At 38.6% G+C, this 22,154-nt stretch overlaps 1 protein-coding gene across 2 annotated transcripts in view; it reads right to left on the bottom strand.

The window, feature by feature from the left end:
* Setdb2 (SET domain bifurcated histone lysine methyltransferase 2) overlaps positions 1 to 22,154 on the bottom strand; it is a 38,951-nt gene that overhangs the window by 2,622 nt on the left and 14,175 nt on the right. The window contains exons 5-12 of one of the 2 annotated variants that reach the window (XM_048341394.1): positions 21,380 to 21,476; positions 16,104 to 16,673; positions 13,202 to 13,318; positions 11,571 to 11,740; positions 8,635 to 8,866; positions 8,018 to 8,111; positions 5,824 to 5,917; positions 2,006 to 2,340 (exon numbers count right to left, since the gene is read on the bottom strand). In XM_048341394.1, the coding sequence (XP_048197351.1) occupies positions 2,006 to 2,340; positions 5,824 to 5,917; positions 8,018 to 8,111; positions 8,635 to 8,866; positions 11,571 to 11,740; positions 13,202 to 13,318; positions 16,104 to 16,673; positions 21,380 to 21,476 (1,709 nt within the window). The remainder of the gene's footprint in view (positions 1 to 2,005; positions 2,341 to 5,823; positions 5,918 to 8,017; positions 8,112 to 8,634; positions 8,867 to 11,570; positions 11,741 to 13,201; positions 13,319 to 16,103; positions 16,674 to 21,379; positions 21,477 to 22,154) is intronic. The other variant, XM_048341395.1, reaches the window with a different exon arrangement.

Here is a 22,154-nt window from a genome sequence, read left to right as displayed (position 1 = left end):
ATGGCTCAGCAAAGTGCAAAGCCCTGAATTCAATCTCCAGTAACACTAAAAAATAAAAGGCTGAGCCCAGTTAAGGAAGTCAGAACTAGTATCTGTCAACATTCTAATCATAATGCCAGTTTTTCCCCCCCTCCCCTGTGGCTATATTTATTCCCTGTAAAACAGAATTGTCACATATATATGTGTGGCACTCTTGCTCAGCTTTTTTTGTGCATGGCTGGTATAATATCACTCCAGCCACACCTCAAGGCCATCTTTTTTCCTCCTGTTAACTGGAAATAAAAGAATCTCAGATTTTTCAGGCTGGATTCAAATCTTGATCCTCAGATCTTAGCCTCCTGAGTAGCTAGGATTATAGGCATAAGCAATCAGCATCTGGCTTTAAAAAGCCAATTGTAAGACAAAGAATGCCAAATTCTATTTTTTATATTAAAATAAGGGGGTGGTGGTGGGCTAGGGCAGGGTGATAAAAGGCAGAATCCTTTTTTTGTTTGTTTTCTGGTCAGTCATGGGGCTTGAATTCAGGGCCTGGGTGCTATCCCTGAGCTCTTTTTTGCTCAAGGCTAGCAATCTACCACTTTGAGCCAGTGCCACTTCTGGTTTTTGAGTGGTTAATTGGAGATAAGTCTCAAGGAGACTTTTCTGTGTGGGCTGCCTTTGAACTGCAATCCTGATTTCAGCCTCCTGAGTAGCTAAGATTATAGGTGTAAGCCACTGGTACCCAACCTTGAGACACAGTTCTTAAGGCAGGGGCTTAAAGTCATGGTCTGGGTGCTATCTCTGAACTCTTTTGCTCAAGCTCAAGCCTAGTGCTCTATCTATCACTTTGAACCACAGCATCACGTCCAGAGGTAAGAATCTCATGTACTTTCCTGCCCAGGCTGGCTTTGAACGGGGTTACTCAAATCTCAGCCTCCTCAGTAGGATTATAGGTAGGTATGAACCACCAGCACCAGCCCTCAAAAATGTTTAACATGAAAAACATATGAGAAACTTTTTATAGCCTAGTTAAAAATAGGAGAGATATATAGTCAAGTGATTTCTCTGATGGATGTAGCCACTGTTTACCCTCCCCCCACGGTTTCTAAGAAGAGGATACCTTCTTGTACTACCTCCATTCCAGTGTATTCAGCTGGTTGCCTTCTCCATACATTTATCTATCATAAGACTCACACAGAGGTTACATCTCCATAATATCTCTTGAGTAAGTCTGTTATTGCTTAATTTCAATGATTTCCTGTCTACACCTTTTCTTTTAACTTCAACAAATGAGCTTGAAAACATTTTGTTATGTTTACCTTTATTTTCCCCAGGTACTGGGTGTTGAACTCAGGGCCTCACCTCTTTTGGCTTTATCTTAACAACAGAAGTTAGCAAGAACTGGGGATATGGCCTAGTGGCAAGAGTGCTTGCCTCATATACATGAAGCCCTGGGTTCAATTCCCTAGCACCACATACACAGAAAATGGCCAGAAGTGGTGCAGTGGCTCAAGTGGCAGAGTGCTAGCCTTGAGAAAAAAAAAAAAAAAGCCAGGGACATTGCTCAGCACTCAGGCCCTGAGTTCAAGACCCAGGACTGGCAAAAACAAAAAAGAAAAAAAGGAAAAAAAGTAGGACAGTCTCATTAACTTTACCCACAATGGCCTCAAACTCATGATCCTTCTGCCTCTGCTTTCTGAGTAACTGGAATTACAAGATGCACCACCACACTTGAGTTTTTAAATAGTCTTCTTACATACCATTTCTTAGTTTTGATTTTTTTTTAAGGCAAATGTTTACTGTTAGTTGTAAGCACTGATTTACTTCAATTTATTTGTTTGTCCCTCACAACATTCTAACCATTATTATGATCATGGAAGCAAAGTATCAAGAAGAAACCACAGGCATTCAAGTGGAGAACTCAAACTCAGACCCAAGTAGTCTGGCTTTATAACCTGTTAATACTTTTCAAAGAAGCAGAGGGAAAAACTTGTTTAGAAGTATGACTCTCAGCACCTATACTCACATTAAGGAAGCGGCCCACATTTCCTTCTTTTGAGGCATCCAATAAAAACACACTACCTTCATTGAACTTCATTAAAGAATCAGATGAAGTATTTACTTCACTTGAAAACTCTTCACAAAAGGCCTGCTGGTTTTGACATGCTGAAGAATTTTCCTCTCGGGACATTTGTATTTGAATCAGAAACTTCTTTCTAATATTCTCAATATACGATATGGCTGCTTGGTTACATCTGCCTCCTGGTGGAATTTCTTGTTTACATTTAGTTATGTCAATCACATCTGATTCAATCAGCTGTTTGTCTTCAGAATCTTCAAACTGGTTTGAATTTGAGTCCTCTGGTAGACATTATTGGAAGGAATCATCAGGAAATACACTTGGCTGAGCAACAGTGCTGAGATCAACAGTATTAATGAGGTCGTAGTGCTTCGTCATAATCTTTACAGTAAGTTAGGAGAAGTGGTATTTTGATTTTACAAACAAAAACTTTGAGTCTCTGAGATAGTCTAGCCCATAATTATAATGAGAACTGGGGTAACAAACACAAATTTGAAATTTTTTTTTGGTTGCGTCTGAAGTCTGCCTTCTTTCTACTACATAGCAGTACCTTTTAATAAAATTTTCTCACTACTTTAATAAGAAATCGCCTTCTCTTTGCCTGTATATTTCAGTATATTCTCTCTCTCTCTCTATTTTTTTTTTTGGCCAGTCCTGGGCCTTGAACTCAGGGCCTGAGCACTGTCCCCGGCTTCCTTTTGCTCAAGGCTAGCACTCTGCCACTTGAGCCACAGCGCCACTTCTGGCCGTTTTCTGTATATGTGGTGCTGGGGAATTGAACCCAGGGCCTCATGTATACGAGGCAAGCTCTTTTGCCACTAGGCCATATCCCCAGCCCCTCAGTATATTCTAAACATGTACATGTGGGCAGGAGTAGGAGGTGCCGTAGGCCTTCTGATGCTACCAGAGAGGCCAGGGAAGCAGATCAGAGTCCAGAAGCCTCAACCACTGTTTTGGGAAGAGTTTTTACATGTTAATGTATTGTGGTTTTGTCAGAGGGTCATTTCTTTCATTTTTTTTTACCTTTGTTTGTTAAAGGCTACTTGTGTTACCTAACTCAAGAAACAAAGAAATTATACTTTAGTCAAAAAGTGTATGTCTGGAAATAGAGCTGTGGCTCAAAATGGTAGAGCAGTAGCCTTGAGCGTAACAGCTCAGAGACAGTGGCTAGATCTTGATTGAGTTCAAGACCTAGGACCAGAAAAATAAAAAGTATATGCCACAGAAGCTGGTAGTAGAATAGTGGTTACTAGAGTCTGGGAAGGAGGCGGTGGAGAGGTGGATGGCATTAGGGGAGGTAGTGAGGGCTTAAAACTTCTAATGTTATATACAGTAGATAGGATAATTTAGAATCATATACATTTATTATATATAAGTATATTAGTAGTATAATTTATATATATTTTATATATGTAATTATATATTTGTTATATATAATAATTGCATTTCAAATTAGCTAATTGAGAGGGTTTTTTAAAAAACAACACACACTTAATATCAATATATATTCCATTTAACATATGTAAAATTAAAATTTCCAAGTTCATAAATATACGTAGACACATACGTATATACACACATATATACATACACATATAGAAATACTTTCAATACTTAAAGGTAATTTGAATTATTTAACATCAAAATGGTATAAGAAGAAGCAAAAGGAAGTCATATAGAGATACCATGAATAGCTGATGGAGGGTTGGCCACCTGGCTTTATTCTATCAGAGATCTAAATTCAGAATGCAGGGCACTGATTAAATAAGTTTGTAAGGGCTTTTAATGCTTCAAAAAGGAATGTCTCGAGGTGAGGACATACCAGTTACATCTACTGATTATACTGTATCACATAGATATGTAGAATTGCAGTGTGTTTTTTAAAAGTACATTTAAAAATAAATTATACTCCTTGAAAATAAATCCTCTCAGTCACTGCAGTTGTGGCTAATGTTTCTATAGTACTTTCTTTCTCTCCATATATCTATATAAAATTTTTTCAGTGCTGGTCCTGGGGCTTGAACTCAGGGCCTGGGTACTGTCATAAACTTTTTTGTTGTTGTTATTTTTGGTCAGATGTAGGGCTTGAATTCTGGGCTTGGACACTGTCCCTGAGCTCTTCAGCTCAAGGCTAGTGCTCTATCACATGAGCCACAGCACCACTTCCAAGCAATTTCCTGTTGTTTTTTTTTTGGCTGATTGTGGGGCTTGAACTCAGGGCCTGGGAGTTGTTTCTGAGCTTCTCTGTGCTCAAGACTAGCTCATTGAACTTTTTTGCTCAAGGCTAGCACTCTACCACTTGAGCCACAGCTCCGGCTTCTTTTAGTATGTTATGGTAAATAAACAGTCCCACAGACTTTTCTGGCCAGGCTGGCTTCAAACTGTGATCCTCAGATCTCAGCTTGGTGTGTAGCCAGTCAGAATTACAGGTGTGAGCCCCTAGTGCCCAGCAGTACTCATATTTTCATTAAGGGCTAAAAATTTTTAAATTTTGGTTGCTTGTTACATATGTTGCAGCAGCCAATGAAAATGGAAAAAGAGCTAAAAGCAACTAAACTGATGTGGCTCATGTCCACTAATAATGTATTAAATATAATACAAGAAGTGTCTGGTTGTGAGAGAACTTTTTTTATCAATGCCTCCCCCAACCAATCTTTATGTTTTACTAGGTGGGAAGTGGGCTGAGTTGTTGATTCAAGGATCTCAAAGGAAGAGGCAGCAGTGGTTGGTCGGTTCTTACAAAGGGACATCTCTAGCCCATTGCTGGTGGTTAATGCCTCTAATCTCAGCTACTCAGGAGGCTGAGATCTGAAGATCAAGGTATAGAGAGCCTAGGAAGAAAAATCCATGTGCCTCTTACCTCCGATTAATCACCAAAAAGCTGGGCTGGAGGTGTGACAAGTAGTAGAGGTTTAGTCATGAGCAAGAAAGCTGATTGAGAATACGAGTCTCTGTACCAGCACAAGAAAAGAAAAAAAGGAGGAATAACTGTCAGTGAAATTTTCCTGCTGAGAGAGCCATTGAGCTGCAAAGATATCTATACCTAGTGTGTTCAACTAGTAATGTTCACTGAGAAAGGGTGGTAACTATGAAATACAAGCACTCAGAGGAATGGAATTATGGCTCTTTGCTAAATCCATGCAGAGCGTCCTATAAAGTGATACTGGTTGGACTACTGCAGAAGAATGATGTATGCATCTTTTACAGTTCCAAAGAGTTAGATAAAGACATAAACAGCAGCCATGGATCATGTAGAATAAGAACTGTCCACCACACACTTCTATCTGGCATGCATCAGATAACTGGTGGCAACCAAATCAGAGGTTAATATAAACTTCTGTAAAGGGTCAAATAGCAAATGCTTGAGAATTTACCATAGTGTCTCTGGTGATTATTCAAGTATGCTGGAATAGTGTAAAATAGAAACAACATGTAAATGAATGACTGCGGTTGTGTTTCAAGAAAACCTTATTTATGGACTCTAAAATTGTAATTTACTATAAAATTTCAAGTACTCCAAATGATTAGTTACTTCAACTATGAAAAAAAGTCATGTTTTTGTTGGCCATACTTAACAAATAGGATGGTAAACCTAATTTGTTGGACTATAAAGTGCAGTTTGCCAATTTTTGGTCTAAACAAGTTACACCTTTTGTGAAAAAATGTGACATATTTGTTATGAAATCTGGAAAGATGAGCCCCAGGTGTTAGCAAGAGAGAGACTGAAGAGGTAGGCAATCACAAAGTAAACCTACAAAGCCTACCTTGTGGTCTCCTGGCTTTCAAGATTAGGTTTTCTTGAGCCACTTTAAATCCATGGTTATCTTCTGGGATGAGAGACTCCAAGGAAACAAATCCCTTATAAGAAAATAAGAACGATATCTATACTTTTTAGACTGGGGAAAAACATTTAGTAACTTGATTTTCAGAAAGTGTTGATCTTCATAGGTTGCATAGACTTGTTTTTCAAAGATATCTTGAGACTAATGGAGCCAATACTAGTCACTTTTTGACCATGCTGTACATAAGTACCTCACTCATTCTTATTATCCTCAGTTCTGAGAAATCTGGCTTTAATCAAGAAGTTATGTAAAAATAAAAAAAGTTACTGGCTGGTTTCCACTTCAAAGAAAAACCTGAAGTTGCTAGTCTTTATAAATTGTAGATAACAAAGTCACTTTAATTGGTAATGTTAAATTTAGAAGGGAATATATGCTTAGCATAATGCTTAGCACCCAACTCACTGGCTCTAGTCGAGTGCCAAGCACTGTGCTAAGCGAGGTTTCTTATAACTGTCCTTATAATTCTGAGATAAGTAAAATCACCAGCATTTTACAAATAAATGTACATGGGCGATGTCACTCAACTAATGAATGAGCAGCAGAGCTGGTGACCCACTAGTTAAATCTTTACATAAATTATGATATTGAAGAGGTATCTCACCACTACAACAAGTAGAGGGAGAAATACTTGTATTATTAACACACACAGCAGGGTTGTCATTTTTTTTTTTTTTGGCCAGTCCTAGGCCGTGAACTCAGGGCCTGAGCACTGTCCCTGGCTTCTTTATTCCTCAAGGCTAGCACTCTGCCACTTGAGCCACAGCGCCACTTCTGGCCATTTTCTGTATATGTGGTGCTGAGGAATTGAACCCAGGGCCTCATGTATATGAGGCAAGCACTTTTGCCACTAGGCCATATTCCCAGGCCAGGGTTGTCATTTTTAATCTACAAACTCTAGTGTAAGCTACTATTATGTCTGCCTCAGTTGTCTTCCCTGTTTCTGGGTTTTCAAGTTTTAGTCTCTGACCAGACTTCTCAGCTCAGTCTGACAGGTGTAACTTCAGAGACTACCATGTAAAATAATGTTTTTAGACAATTCTCTAATAAAGTTGTATCTCTTCCTTATTCTCCGATATCACAAACCTTCTTAACCTAAATTAATCTATCATTTTTCATTTTTGTTCTGCTATGAAATCTCATTTAATCCTCTTTTTTTTGTACAAAGGCTGTTTTATTGTGACATTTCACAATTATATGCAACACATCCCAATCAACCTCACCCCCATTACTTTCCCTTATCCAAATCTGCCCTTCTTTTGGAGGGGGAGTAGGGATAGGGGTTTGCTGGTCCTGGGGCTTGAACTCAAGAGACTGGGAGCTGTTCTTGAGCTTCTTATGCAAGGTTAGCCAAAGCACCACTACTGGCTTTGCCCAAGTAGTATAGTGGAGATACGAGCCTCACAGATACCCCCGCTGGTTTTGAACGGAGATCCTCAGATCTCAGCCTCCTGAGTAGCTATACTTATAGACTTGAGCCACCAGTACCTTCTTAAAACTATTCCAGCAGGTTTCACTGCTCTATTTTCATACATGCAAAAGCATGACTATTTTCATACTTCAATCATGTTTGACCATATTCACACTTATTATTAGCTCTGCCTCTTCCTGCTGGTACTCTCCCCACCAACAGGGCCTGTTTTACCTTCCTGTCATTTATTTTCTTTTTAGTGTGCATTAATTGCAACAAGACCATTTTTTTCTTATATCACCTTTCCTATTATACTATTATAAACAATTGAGCTTCCTCAACAAATTCTTAACCCAATAGTTCAGTCTCAGTGGAGCAAACTACCAGTCATAACCAACTATCTCCTCATTTATCAAAGGTGGAAATGTGCCAACTGCCACAAGATCTAAGACATGTCCCAAGACCTCAACAGACTATCCATTCCAAGGCAACAAAAGAAGCTCTACATATTATTAAGTAATGCAGGAAGAAATAACAGTTATATTCAGAAAGCCCTCATCTCCTGTTTTCTTTTTTTCAGACAGAGGTTTGCTATATAGCTAAGACTGGCCTCAAACTCAAATCCTCCTGCCTTACCCTCCTGAGTGCTGGAATTACAGGTATGTGTCACCATGCCTAACTTCCCCAGCTACATTTTGTAGTTTTTACCATCTTTTTCCCATTGCGTTGAAAAAGGGCTGTCTTGGATTTAGGACTTCTAATAACTGAGTGCGTTCTTGAAATATTGTTAAAATTCATCTTCCTGAAAAGGGAAAAAAAAGTTATTCTGTAGATCACTAAGAACTCTTTACATTAGACTTTGAACTATAGGCAATACCACTATTTCATAAATATCCATTATTGTTAGAAAGTAATCTAAGAACATTTACGTCTATTGCTTCGCAGGAGAGGAAGAAAACATAATCAATTTTTTAAGTCAGCAGTTTTGAAGTATGTTAAACAAATGAAGAGAACCTATGAAAGATATCCAAATAGAATTCTGATACAAAAGAAAAAAAAGCAAAAGCTACAACAATCATAAAAAAATCTGATTAAATTTATCTGAAGTCAAACTTTAGGAATGGAACACTCACGAAAGTATGTTGTCTAGATTTAGATTTCTCAATAGGTTAAGTTTACAACTGTGAAACAAAAGACATACAGGACTATGTATGAGGGCACAGCTGTAGGCTGGGAGGAAGAGAGAGGAGGAAAGAGAGGAAGGACAAGGAACATCCTTGATCTGCAATTATTTAGATTAATTTTGATCCTGAAATCTTACTTACGTAATAGGCTCGGGCTCTTTTGGATTATCACTAAACTGAGGTAGATGTTCCTCAGTTTTAGCATTTATAGCAGCTTTTTCCAATCCTACTGGGATAAGTTCAACCTCACAATCTGAACTTGAAGCTTCTATTTTCCTCTTTTTGGAACAGGTATTTTTTATAATATCCTCTTCATTCCCACTTTCATCAGTAGCCTTAGGTTTCCCAGGGTTATCTCGGCTTAGCAATCTTCCTAAAAGAAAAATATATTACTTTGAACAAGACAGAAGATAACATAATTATTAACAGCAAGGTTCACTTCTAGGCTCTTCTCCATGACTATATGTACCTTATTTCTAGAATAAAAGTAAACACATTAACTCATTCTAGAAAATGGCTACAAATAAAAAACTTAAATTAAGGGCCAATGAGGTTCTATTTATCTTTCATCCATAAAACATATGAGCATTTGATAATGATGAGGAAGTGAAAGGAAAAGGAATACACTGTTTGTGCGAATGTAAACTAGTATAGCCTCTATGGAAATTCCTCAAAAGACTGAAAGAGAATCTTATCTACGGCTCTGCCATACCATTATTGGATATATATCTGAAGAAGCATAAATAAAATCAGTATACCAAAAAGACACTTTCACATATGGTTATTACAAGCACTGTTCACAATAGCCAAATGAAGGAATCAGCTGAGCTGCCCAACAACAAACAAGATGTGACATATATACACACATGCATACAAACACTATGGAATATTATACAGATATAAGCTCAAAAACCAAAGTATCAGCTGGGCATCAGTGGCTCATGCCTATAATCCTAGCTACCCAGGAGATGGAGATCTGAGGATCACAGTTCAAAGCCAGTCCAAGCAGGAAAGCCCATGAAACTCTTTTTTTTCTGCCAGTCCTGGGCCCTGAACTCAGGGCCTGAGCACTGTCCCTGGCTTCCTTTTGCTCAAGGCTAGCACTCTGCCACTTGAGCCACAGCGCCACTTCTGGCCGTTTTCTATATGTGGTGCTGAGGAATCGAACCTAGAGCTTCATGTATAGGAGGCAAGCACTCTGCCACTAGGCCATATTCCCAGTCCCCATGAAACTCTTATCTCTAATAAACTACTCAGAAAAAACAAAGTGGTGCTATGGCTCAAGTGGTAGAGCACAAGCCTTGAGCACAGAGAGGCTCAGAGACAGAGCCCGAGTTCAAGCCCCAGGACTGGCAAAAAAAAAAACAACCAAAAACAACAACAACAAAAAACACCCCAAAACCAAAACCGAAAACAAAACTACTTCAAACATATATTGTTTTAGACAATAAGAACCTATTGTTCTGATCATATTAAGTACTATTCAACATTAAAATCATGTAAATGTTTTGCATTTTCTGTCAAGGGACTCAAAATAAGTTACCAAGTTAGAATTTGCAGCAGGATATTCTCACTCATCCTTATTAGATCAGAGAGATACCTTAGGTGAATTTTCTAACAGTGGAGATACAGTCAATAGTACTTTTTGAACATTATTTGATACTTTATATGTAGCTTCTACCTAGGAATTATTTTGAGAAACAAGAGACAATGTCTATGCAGACTGTAGTGTGTGTATATTAAGTGCTGCATGGAAGAGATCCGACTGAGACCAAGTCAAATTGCTATCTATGAACTTTCTGCCCCCTTGGAGGGCACCTGGAATTTCAGATGGGCAGAGGTGAGCTCAGTCCAACTTAAGTCCTTTGGAGGGCCTGCCTTTGTAACTGTGTTTCCCAACCTCTTTTACTTCAGGGTACATTCAAACAATGGGGATGTTTAGCCTGACATGCTTGGAAGGCATGGCCTGAAATAATCGGTAACTGCATAACTACTTTACACTGCTGGGAATGTTCAGCTCCACAGCATGAACAACAAGTAAATGGAATCCCGGAAACTGCCTAAAGGCTCTGTCTGCATCATTAAAGAATTCTAACAATGGAGCTAAACATTAAATAAGAACCTCTGATAATCTATCTTAGCATGTTGATTAGTTTTGGCAGTACTGAGGGGTTAAACTCAGGGCCTAGCACTTGTTTGACAAGTACAATTACTTGAACCACACCCTAATCCCTTCTTTGTTTTTCTTTTTTTGATATGGGTTTGTCATTTTTGTTTTTATGCTTTGTTTTCCTCTTTATATAAGACTTTGAAATACAGGTTGTCCAGAGCTGACCTCCAACTATGATCCTTCTACCTATGCAAGCTACTTCCTTTATAGGTGAGATTATGGACATGAACCATCACACATCGGTTATTTGTTAAGATTAGGGTCTCACTAACTTTCTGCTTTGAACTCCCATCCTTCCAATCTCTGCCTCTTTAACTGGAACAGAGGTAGCCACTGTGCCCAGTTAGTTTTCTTATTTAAGCTTTCTTCTCTTACCCTAAAACACATGCAGCCAGAGACAGATTAGCCTTGCATATAACAGGCCTTCATGTAATAACCCTAAGCCTTTCTTTAATGATACATCTGGTACCTCCTATGGCATCTCATCCCTCTAGTGCTCCTAATGCTCATGTTCCAGTCACTTCCTCCTCTCCTCCTAGATGCTCTTTCTCCTTACCTGGCCCTCAGACCTCAATGGTCTTTACCAGGAAAATGTATACTCAGAAATGCAGATTCTAAGCTGGGTGCTGGTGATTCATGCCTGTAATCCTCGCTACTCAGGAGGAGGTTGAGATATGGTTTGAAGCCAGTGGGACAGAAAAGTCCTCATGAAACTCTTATCTCCAATTAACCACTCAAAAACCCGAAGTAGTACTGTGGCTCAATTGGTAGAGCAGTATGAGCCTTGAGCACAAAGAAGCTCAGGGATAGCGCCCAGGCTCTGAGTTCAAGCCTCCACAACCACCACCACCACCAATAAAAAGCAGACTCTTCTGGAAAATATTTAGACAATAGTCCTTTGCTTTACCTGAATAAATGCAAATAAATGTCCCTCTGTCAAGGTCATCAAGACATCGTACTCCCCATCCCTTCTTTGCAGTCTTGAATACCTGCAGCCTCACTTGAGGGCCATGTTGGACAACTCGGTTTTGGCATATTTGTCGATTACATTTGCATAACAGGTTGCATTCATAAATGCTGAAATAAAATATACAAAAGAGAAAAACTATCACACACACAAAATAAAAAGGTTATATTGCTACTAAATTGCTAATTACTGAGGAATGAAAACAAAGTGTGAAAGTGCTTAGGGCTAGATTTCCCTTTTTTTTTTTTTTTGCTGGTCTTGGGGCTTGAACTCTGTCTGACTTCTTCAGCTCAAGGCTAGCGCTCTACTACTTGAGCCATAGCACCATTTCTGGTTTTCTGGTGGTTAATTGGAGATGAGTCTCATGGACTTTCCTGCCCACGATGATTTTGAACTGTGTTCCTCAGATTTTAGCTTCTTTTTTTTTTTTTTTTTGGCCAGTCCTGGGCCTTGGACTCAGGGCCTGAGCACTGTCCCTGGCTTCTTCCCGCTCAAGGCTAGCACTCTGCCTCTTGAGCCACAGCGCCGCTTCTGGCCGTTTTTTCTGTATATGTGGTACTGGGGAATCGAACCTAGGGCCTCGTGTATCCGAGGCAGGCACTCTTGCCACTAGGCTATATCCCCAGCCCGATTTTAGCTTCTTGAGTCGCTAGGATTGTGGGCGTGAGCCACCTGCACCCAGCACATTTTTCCATTTTTAAAATGGAACCTCACAGAGTTATTTTGTGAACATAAGTCAATATATGATACACAGATATTTTACTTACCTGATATATAGTAAATACCACCTCTATTAAAATATCTAAAATGATTAAAGGGAATATCTAGGAGGAAAACCTGTTTCTAAAGATGTTATTTGATGGCTCAGAATCTGGCTCAGTGGCACAGTGCTTGCAAAACTTGCGCGAAGCCCTGAGTTTGATTCTTCAGTACCACATAAACAGAAAAAGCCAGAAGTGATGCTGTGGTTCAAGTGGTAGAGTGCTAGCCTTGAACAAAAGAAGTTCAGGGACAGTGTCTAGGTCTTGAGTTCAAGCCCCAGGACTGGCAAAAAAAAAAAAAAAAAAAAAAAGACCCCATTTTGCCAAGTGCCAGAGTCTGTGTGTATGTGCATGTGTATACACACATATATACATATATGTATATCTATATAGATATGTATGTATATAGGATATATATAGGAGGTATTATAATTTCATAAAAGACTTTCAGTATTAGCTGGATGCTGGTGGTTCAAGGCTATAGTCCTAGCTACTCAGAAGGCTAAGATCTGAGGATCACAGTTCGAAACCAGCCTGGAAGGAAAGTCTCTGAGACTCTTGTCTCCAATGATGCACCAAAAATGCTATAGAAATAGAGCTTAAGTAGTAGAGAGGTAGCCATGAGCAAAAATGCTCAGGGACAGCACCCAGGTGCTGAGTGTAAGCCCCAAGACCAGCACTAAGAAAACAAAAAGATTTTCAGAATTAGAAACAGAGTTAAACATACCTAAACAGACTACAGACTACAATAAAAACATACCCATCTTCACAGATACCAATACCCTGCACCAAATCCTCAAGGTTTCTTACCCAGTAGGTATTTGCCTCTGAAGTCTTTTATATTTATATCCAGTGCTTATTCTATCATTTGAAATGAGACAAGTTTTGGCATTCCTTGAGGTCAGTTGAAGACACGCACATTTTGTTCTAAAAGGCAAGCAGTAGATAAGAAGTCAGAATAAAAAAAGCACCAAGTTAAAAGATACAGGTATAACTGTTGTAATTGTATTTAGAACAGATGTTCGGTTCACAGAACTTATGAAGCTTGCTTTCCTGACTAAATAGGTCTCTTTGAAAGGCACCATCAATAAAAGGTATATAGCTTGTTTCTGATCACAAGTGAAATAAATACTTAACTATGCATTTTCTTTAGCTTTTCAAAATGTGTATCTTTCATTTCTTACTCATCAGCTTACTGGTGAATGTTCTGCTAGTTCAATCAAAGACACAGCTTTGAAAATGTCCTAAGTTTTCTTTCAAATTCAGTAACATTACAGAGACTGATGCTAGATTCTTTTTTTTCTTCATAGTGTTGAAAGGCACTTAAATCATACAACTGAATTTATGTATTTTCCCCCCTTAACTATGTAGACGATTATTTAACTTGACAGGGACTCTACCTTAAAGAAAAGAAGGAATCTTACTACTCCGGGTATGGATTAGTTATGTGACTATCAGTAAGATGGTTAAAATCTCTGGGTCTTACTCTCCCCTTTGTTGAACTAAGTCACTTTTCAGTCTTACCCCATGTGCTATCTTCTGTACTATTTATTTATACATACACCACATGGCTGCTGTTTTCCAGTAGCATTACAAACTATTATGACAGTTTTGTCTTATTTTGGTAAGTGTTGCTGATTGTTTTTTCACTAGTGGTGCTTGAACTCAGGGCCTGGGAACTGTCACTGAGTTTTTTTTCTCAAGACTAGCATTCTACCACTTTGAGCTACAGCACTACTACCATTTTTCTGGTGGTTATTTGGATAAAGAGTCTCATGGATTTTCCTCTCCAGGCTGACTTTGAACTGTGATCTTCAGGTCTCAGTCTTCTGAGTAGGTAGGATTACAGGTATGAGCCACCACTGCCCAGCTCTATTTTCTTTTTTTGAGGTTAGTCTTTACATAATTTAAAAGCTGAACAGTAATATATTTACAGAGTAGGCCTTTTCAATTTGAGGAAATCTGGTATTCTTCAATTATGAAAAACTCTCAAGCAAGTAGGTTTGGGTAAGTTTTACCTTTAGATCTGCTAATGTTTTCAGTTACACCAGCCCTACTGTTCACTTAACCTACTTAGATTTTTATAACCAATGACCATGTTTTCTTTCCTTATTTCCAAGATTCTTTTTAATGACTAACTTCATTCTATATATGTCTCTCTCTTTTTTTTTTTTTTTTTTGGCCAGTCCTGAGCCTTGGACTCAGGGCCTGAGCACTGTCCCTGGCTTCTTCCCGCTCAAGGCTAGCACTCTGCCACTTGAGCCACAGCGCCGCTTCTGGCCGTTTTCTGTATATGTGGTGCTGGGGAATCGAACCTAGGGCCTCGTGTATCCGAGGCAGGCACTCTTGCCACTAGGCTATATCCCCAGCCCCTATATATGTCTCTTGATCACTCAGTTATGAAGTCTTCCAATTTGTTGAGGCTTTGACTGCCTTCATGGTTTTAGACAGTTTTTATTTTGTGCTGCTATCAGGCCTTGAACTCAGAACCTGGAGCTTCCATTCATCTGCCATGGCTCTCAGCTGGCACTGTACAATTTGAGCCATACCTCTAGTCTGATCCTCAACATTTTTTGTAAGCTATGTTTGATTGAAATCGTACCTTCTGTGTGTTAGGTCCACCTGGGAAAATGGCCCCTTCCTCTTGTTTTCTCCCTATATACGCTGCATGTGACACTCCCTCGAAGTCCCTGAACACCTGTGGGTCACTGGGAGGGGGCGCTAAGGTCACTCTCTCTTCTGCTACTGTCATACCTTTCTTGCCTTTCCCTATATAATCTCTCTCCTCCATTAGTTCATGCTACACTCTCCCATATGTGCTCTTTTCTGCCTAAACTGTGGGGCAGGCTCCTTTCTACAACCCTTATGCCAATGCATTTTCTCTTGTATGCAGAGCCATGTTGCCTATTTTCTCCATTGCTTTGGCTCTAATTTTTGGGCTTCTGTATGAGAGGGCCAAGTGGAATTGAGCCAAACTCAGGTAACAGCAGCTTTCTATTTCTCATTTCATACTCTGAAATGGTAGAAATTATTTCCTATACCACACATCCCTTAGTAGTGACTTTAATTTCTGATGGTAAATTTTGTATAAATATATTAAATGAGCTCTTTCTCTTCTTCCTTTCCCTCTGAATCTCTCCACCTCCATCTTGTGCGGGCCAGCAGTTGGTTCCACCCCCCAATAAACTCTCCTCTGCTTGAAAAAAAAATTAAATGAAAAATTGTAGGGAGCCATAATACATAAGTTTTGAATTATATGCTGCCCTGAGCAGTGGGGTGGAATCTCACAATGTCCACTCTGGGCCCCCTGGGATGTGGATCATTTCTTTGTCTACTCTGTACCACCCACCCCTTAGTCACTGAGGAGGCACCTGCACCGTTAGATCACACGCTGTGACACTGTAACACTTGTGTTCAATACTCTTATCTTATTTCCTAATGCCTCTCAAGCCAAGAGCAGTGAAGTAGAGGATCACAACATGGCAAAACACATTAACTCTGGTGCCATGTGGTAATGCTGCATGGAGACTGGAAAAGCATACTTTTAGATAGGGTTCCATTCTGCACAGGGTTTTAGGCTTCCACCAGGGACCTCAACTTACCCATTCTTTGTGAGTATCTTTTCGACAAATTAGTACACAGCAGAACTTTCTGACAAGTAACTGTCTCTACATTCAATTTTTTTTGAAATGTCCTATTTTTTTCTACTCACATGTCTATGCAGCCCTCAGAACAGTCACATGAATCAGTAAACATGTTGGAAAAGTTGTTTACATAACACGCTCGTGGCCACACGGTCTTTCTGTACTTAAACAACGGAAGTTTTCTACTGTCAATTTCATTACAGAAAGAAATAGGCACTGATTCCACACCATTACTAATATCTGCATCAGAAATAACAACTTCTTCCCGGGGGTGATTCCGAGTCAGTTGTACGTAAGTATTGAAAGAAAAGTTGTCTGTAAATAAAAAGTTGCACTCTGTTTCAAGCAGGTAATGAAAGACGTCCTCCATGTTTCGTAGACTCTTTCCACAAGGAGTTTTGTAACTCACGTGGAGTGCAGATGAATGTGAGTTTGTCTTAGCATGTTGTCTTTGGAAGTGACACTTAATTGGCAGCTGGAGAGGGTTTTCTCCCTTGAAGGTTGCTGGCATCTTGATCAGACAAGCACTAGAGCAGTTATGACTTTTGTAAGGTAATTTCAAAGATGATTCTTTTTCTTTTTCTCCATGGTTTACAACTGTATGTTCCACAAGGAAAACTTCTTGCTTTTCTATAGATCTGCCGAGATAATTTGCTTATTAATATCTCAAATTTAGACTTCAGTTTTTTTTTTTTTTGGCCAGTCCTGGGCCTTTGACTCAGGGCCTGAGCACTGTCCCTGGCTTCTCTTTCTAGCACTCTGCCACTTGAGCCACTGCGGCACTTCTGGCCATCTTCCATATATGTGGTGTATGGGGAATTGAACCCAGGACCTCATGTATACGAGGCAAGCACTCTTGCCACTAGGCCATATCCCCAGCCCACTTCAGTTTATATGTTCAGAAACACTGTATAATAAGGTAGGCATTAGTTACTATGATCTTTTCAAAGAAAAAGATTAGCCAAATTTTGAAATAAGTATGTTTGGATGTTCTGCAGCCATTTATAGATTAGACACACTCTTAGGATACTCTACTATAATGATAGCTATAACTTCCTAATAAGTTCCTTAGAGTACATAGCAAACTTTATATTAAGAGTTTCCACTCAATAAAGAGCTCAAGAAGGTACTTTTTGGGGGAAGGTTAGTTCAAGCTTTTGCCTGCAAAGTAGTAAAGCCAAGCTAAAAAATGAATTTCTCAAGAATCTACATTATTTGTAATTTTTTTTTTGGCCAGTCCTGGGGACTGAACTCAGGGCCTAAGCACTCTCCCTGGCTTCTTTTTGCTCAAGGCTAGCACTCTGCCACTTGAGCCACAGCGCCACTTCTGGCCTTTTTGTATATATATGGTGCTGAGGAATTGAACCCAGGGCTTCATGTAAAGAGGCAAACACTCTTGCCACTAGGCCATATTCCCAGCCCAAGAATCTACATTATTTGTATCCAACAATTATACCAACTTTTTTCCCTCATGACAAACAATCAATCTACCTGGCAATCATATTGACTGAAAATTTCAGCAGAGAAAAAAATGGAATAGGTAATGAATTAAAAAAAAATGTTCCTTGTGCTTTGAAACTAAGTTTTTTGTTTTACTTTCTGTGTCTACTACACATTAAAATACAGGTATTGCAGACTTGTTTTTTAAACATTCACTATATAATGCAGCACTAGTAGGATTTTCTGTTGGCAGAAATGACCTGTACCTGTACTGTCCAAATGAGTTACTAGCCCTATGTGGCTATGTAGTGCTTTTATAAATGTGGCTAGTGTGACCAACTAACTAAATTTTAAATTTCAGCCAAGTTCATATCTGTAATTGTACTTACGCAAGAAGCTGAGATCTAGAGATCTGAGCCCAGCCCAGGCAGAAAAGTTCACTAAATTCCATTTACAAAATAACCACCCGTACCACTCTTGGGGATCTACCCTGAACATCACAAGCCAGGATACCACAAAGACACATGCACATCCATGTTCATTACTGCACTATGCACAAAAGCCAAGTTGTGGAAAGAGCCCAGATGCCCTACAATAGATGAGTGGATAAAAAAACCCAAAGGCAGTACCTATACATAATGGGATTTTATACAGCTATTAAAAGAATATTATGTCATCTGTAGGGAAATGGATGGAAGAAATTGCATTAGTTGAGATAAGACAAGCTCAGAAAGACAAAACGGTACATGAATTCACTCATATGTGGAAGCTACATTTGAAATAACAGAACATAATAAATTACAAAGGTCTCTAGGCACTCACACACAGGGAGACCAAAGGAGGAAACTCTTAGAAGAGGAACAGAGAGGCACAATGCCTATGTCTATCTGATCATACAAAATAGTATTTACTGAAATGAATTCCAGGAAACGGAAATGAGGTTTTTTTTCCTTTTGCTATTTTTGTTTTCTTTTTGTCATGTTTATTTGCCTATGTGTCTGGGAATGTAAGGAACATCTGGGAACGGAGGGACAAAGAATAAACAAATGCACCAATGGTACTCACTGGACAGTACCTTGAAAATAACCTATACAACTTGTGGGTGGGATGAGAAGGAAAAACTGGGGTAGAGCAAGGGAAAGGGTGACAATGTCCAAAAGGAAATGTATTCTTTGCTTGAATTATGTAACTGTAACCTCTGTTTTTAGTATTTTCAAACAAAAATAATTAAAGAAAAATAACCAGCAAAAAGTGGGCTTAAGCAAGCACAAGGTCATGAGTTCAAGCCAGACTACTGCCATTTTTCAAAAATCGATTTAGATCTAAATAGATATATGCAAACTGGGTTTGGAAACTCGCCTGTTATTTTACCATGGGGAATTGAGGCAAGGGGATTGAGAGTTTGAGGACAACCTGGAGAATACAGCAAAATCTTGGCTTTAAATCTAAGAAAAGGCAAAAGCACATCACCAATCTTGGGTTCCACAACTCAACTAGACCAATAGTATTCCCAATTATTTATAATTGCAAATCATTACATAACCAATAATCTAACAAATAACAATTTCACACATGTAAAAGTAACTCCATATAATATATTTCTCTTAGTGACCCACAGGGTAAGTGGTCTAGTAATTTTGTTAATATTGCTACATTTTTCGCTGTGGATCTGTCTAATCAGTATCAAGTAGGTCTTGATGCTTCTGGAGTTCATACACTCTAATATGCACACTGTAATTTATTTATAAATCATTTAATTACTATTCCCAATTTGTCTCTATGCTACTACTTTAATGAACATCCTCATATATCTTTAATCAAATTATTGATTATTATTTTAGGACACATTCCTTTAAATTACTAAGAACCCATATTTAAAAACCTATTAATAAAACTTTCAAACATACATAGAAGAGTTTATTTTTTTTTCATAAAGATACTATACTAATACTAGGCATCATGACTGTCCAAACCTCTGGATTGCAAGATAATCAAACTCTGGCATGGTTTCTAGCCATCATAATGCCATATCCCTAGAATGACCTATGCCTTCTTTTAAATGCTTTCTTGAGGGGACGGGGTACAGCTCAGTGGTATAGCACTTGCTATACTACTGTATAAGATCCTGGATAGGATCTCCACCACTCCCCTCCCTTACAAAAGAAAAGAGAAAACTAAGAAAGTTTAACAGTGGAGAATTTCCTGATTGTTCTGGTCAGCTCCTGATAGTAAGCCAACTCATTGTTGATCTCCTTTGCCTTTTCTTACAGAGTTTACTAAAAAGGACTTAGCACTGTGAAGCTTCTCTTCCCTCTAGATACCTGTGTATTAGAACTGGAAGTGTGGCTCAAGTAGTAGGACACTAGCCTTGAGTAAGAAAATAAAAAATCTATGCAAGAGCACAAGGCTCAATACCAGCATACACAAAAAAATGTTTCCCCTGCAACTTAGGAATGCCTTTCTCAAAGACCTGAAAGTCATGCCCATGAAAAAAACCAAACGGAGCTGAGTATATTGGAAAACAGCTGTAATTCCAGCATTGAGAAGACAGAGACAAGGAGGTCTTGAGTTTGAGGTCATTCTGGGCTATATAGAGTCCCTGACTCAAAAAAAGAAAAAAAAGAAAGGAAACAATGTATTTATCCGGAATGATGAGGCCTGTCTCCCAGTCTCCCTGGAAGGACTGATACCTAACTGTGAGGTCAATGACAGTTTCTTTGGTGCAGGGGACCAAACCCATGGTCTTGCTCATTGTTGGCAACTGCTTTACCACTGAATACATCCCTAGCAAAAAAATGTACTATGCAGCAAAAAAATGGTTTTGATTTTTGCAGAGAACAGTCTTTGCCCTAGCAAAAAGTACTTTCAGGAATTCCGTTAATTAGTACTTGAATGTTTGGTACAGACATTACCTACTAAAAATAAAAAGACAAAGTATCAGATTTTGCTTTTGTACAATTCTTTATGTAGAGGAATATAATCAAAGTTAACTGAAATCAGAAGTAAAAGGAGAAAGGAAAAGATCAGAAAAATTGAGCTATTCTCACAAGCTTTTTTTGGTACTAATACTGGGGTACTTATACTCAGGGTCTCATTCTCACTTGGCCTTTTCATCCAAGCCCAATGCACTACCTTGCTTGAGCCATATCTCCACTTCGGGCTTTTTGTTGGTTATTTGGAGATAAGAGTCTCATGGACTTTTCTGTCCAGCTGGCTGCAAACCATGATCCTCAGATCTTAAGACTCCTGAGCAACTAGGATTACTGACATACAGACATGAGCCACCAGTACCTGGCTATTCTCATAAAATTTTTAATACTACTGTAGAGCTGCTATACACATTAAACATACTGAGCTGACATTGAAAGTATTTTTAGGGCTGGGAATATGGCCTAGTGGCAAGAGTGCTTGCCTTGTATACATGAAGCCCTAGGTTCAATTCCCCAGCACCACATATATAGAAAAACGGGCAGAAGTGGCGCTGTGGCTCAAGTGGTAGAGACTAGCCTTGAGAAAAAAAAAAAAAATGCCAGAGACAGTGCTCAGGCCCTGAGTCCAAGCCCAGGACTGGCAAAAAAAAAAAAAAAAAAAAAAAAAAAAGAGAAGAATTTTTAATGCTACAAATAACCTAGCAAGTTTTAAAAGAAAATTAAAAATATACTTGATAGGATTCACTGTATTAATAAAATGAACAAACATCCAAAGTTACATTGTATAGAAAGATTGGATTACTGAGAGAGTAATAAATAACCTATTAAAGGAGCCAGGCACCTGTATTCTACATAAAATCACTAGCTTTACGTGTGTGTATCTCCTAACACCACCAATGATTTGAACGACTGAATGATCTTAATAGATCTCTCTTAGGAGCAACAACATTAATATATGTCATTTATATACTTACTGAAGTATCCTGTCTTTTGTAAAGGAGTTCTCATATGTTATAGAGGGAAATACATTTGATTTCTTTTCCTTTTCATTCTGAATCATATGCTTATTATCTACATGAAAAAAAAGATGTGACAAACAAGTATGGCAAGTTGAAATCATTCATTAAAATATTCACATAACATCTTATATTAGCTGGAAATTCTGCCCAAAGTGCAAACATGTTAAGATTTCAAGATGAAAGTAAAACATTAAGGGTGAATACGTTAAAAAATAGTAATAAAAAAGAAAGAGATTCACGGAAGTACCTGAAAAAAAAGACTGCTTCTAGAGAAATTCTAGTCTGGTCTGGATTTAATCTAAATTTTAAGGTGAACATCTAGTTCTGACTATATTTTACAGAAAAAGAACATAGCTTTCCAAGAATAATATAAGATCACAAAATTGCAAAGTTTAGTTTATATATGTTTTGTTTTCTCATTATTCCATAACTCTATTTTAGGAAGGGGTTTAAGGTATTTGGCTACCTCTATTTGTCTTCTCTTGTTTCCTCTTTTTTACTCTCATTCTTTCTTCTCTTTTTTCTCACTATGTTGCTCAGGCTGGCCTCAAACTCCTTAGTTTACAGTTTAAGCAAGCAAAATTAGAAGTAATGAGTGGATTGACCAGTGTATGGAGAGTCTAGGCTGGATCCCGGAAAGGCTTGTTTTGACCTCTACATCAAGTCCTTTAGTTTCTCTCACTCGAAATATTCATTTGAAGATAATGGAAGCAGGAAACTTTACTGCTGA

This window comes from Perognathus longimembris, chromosome 3, assembly GCF_023159225.1.
Source record: "Perognathus longimembris pacificus isolate PPM17 chromosome 3, ASM2315922v1, whole genome shotgun sequence".
NCBI lineage: Eukaryota > Metazoa > Chordata > Mammalia > Rodentia > Heteromyidae > Perognathus > Perognathus longimembris.
This window is presented reverse-complemented; position numbering and strand designations above follow the sequence as displayed.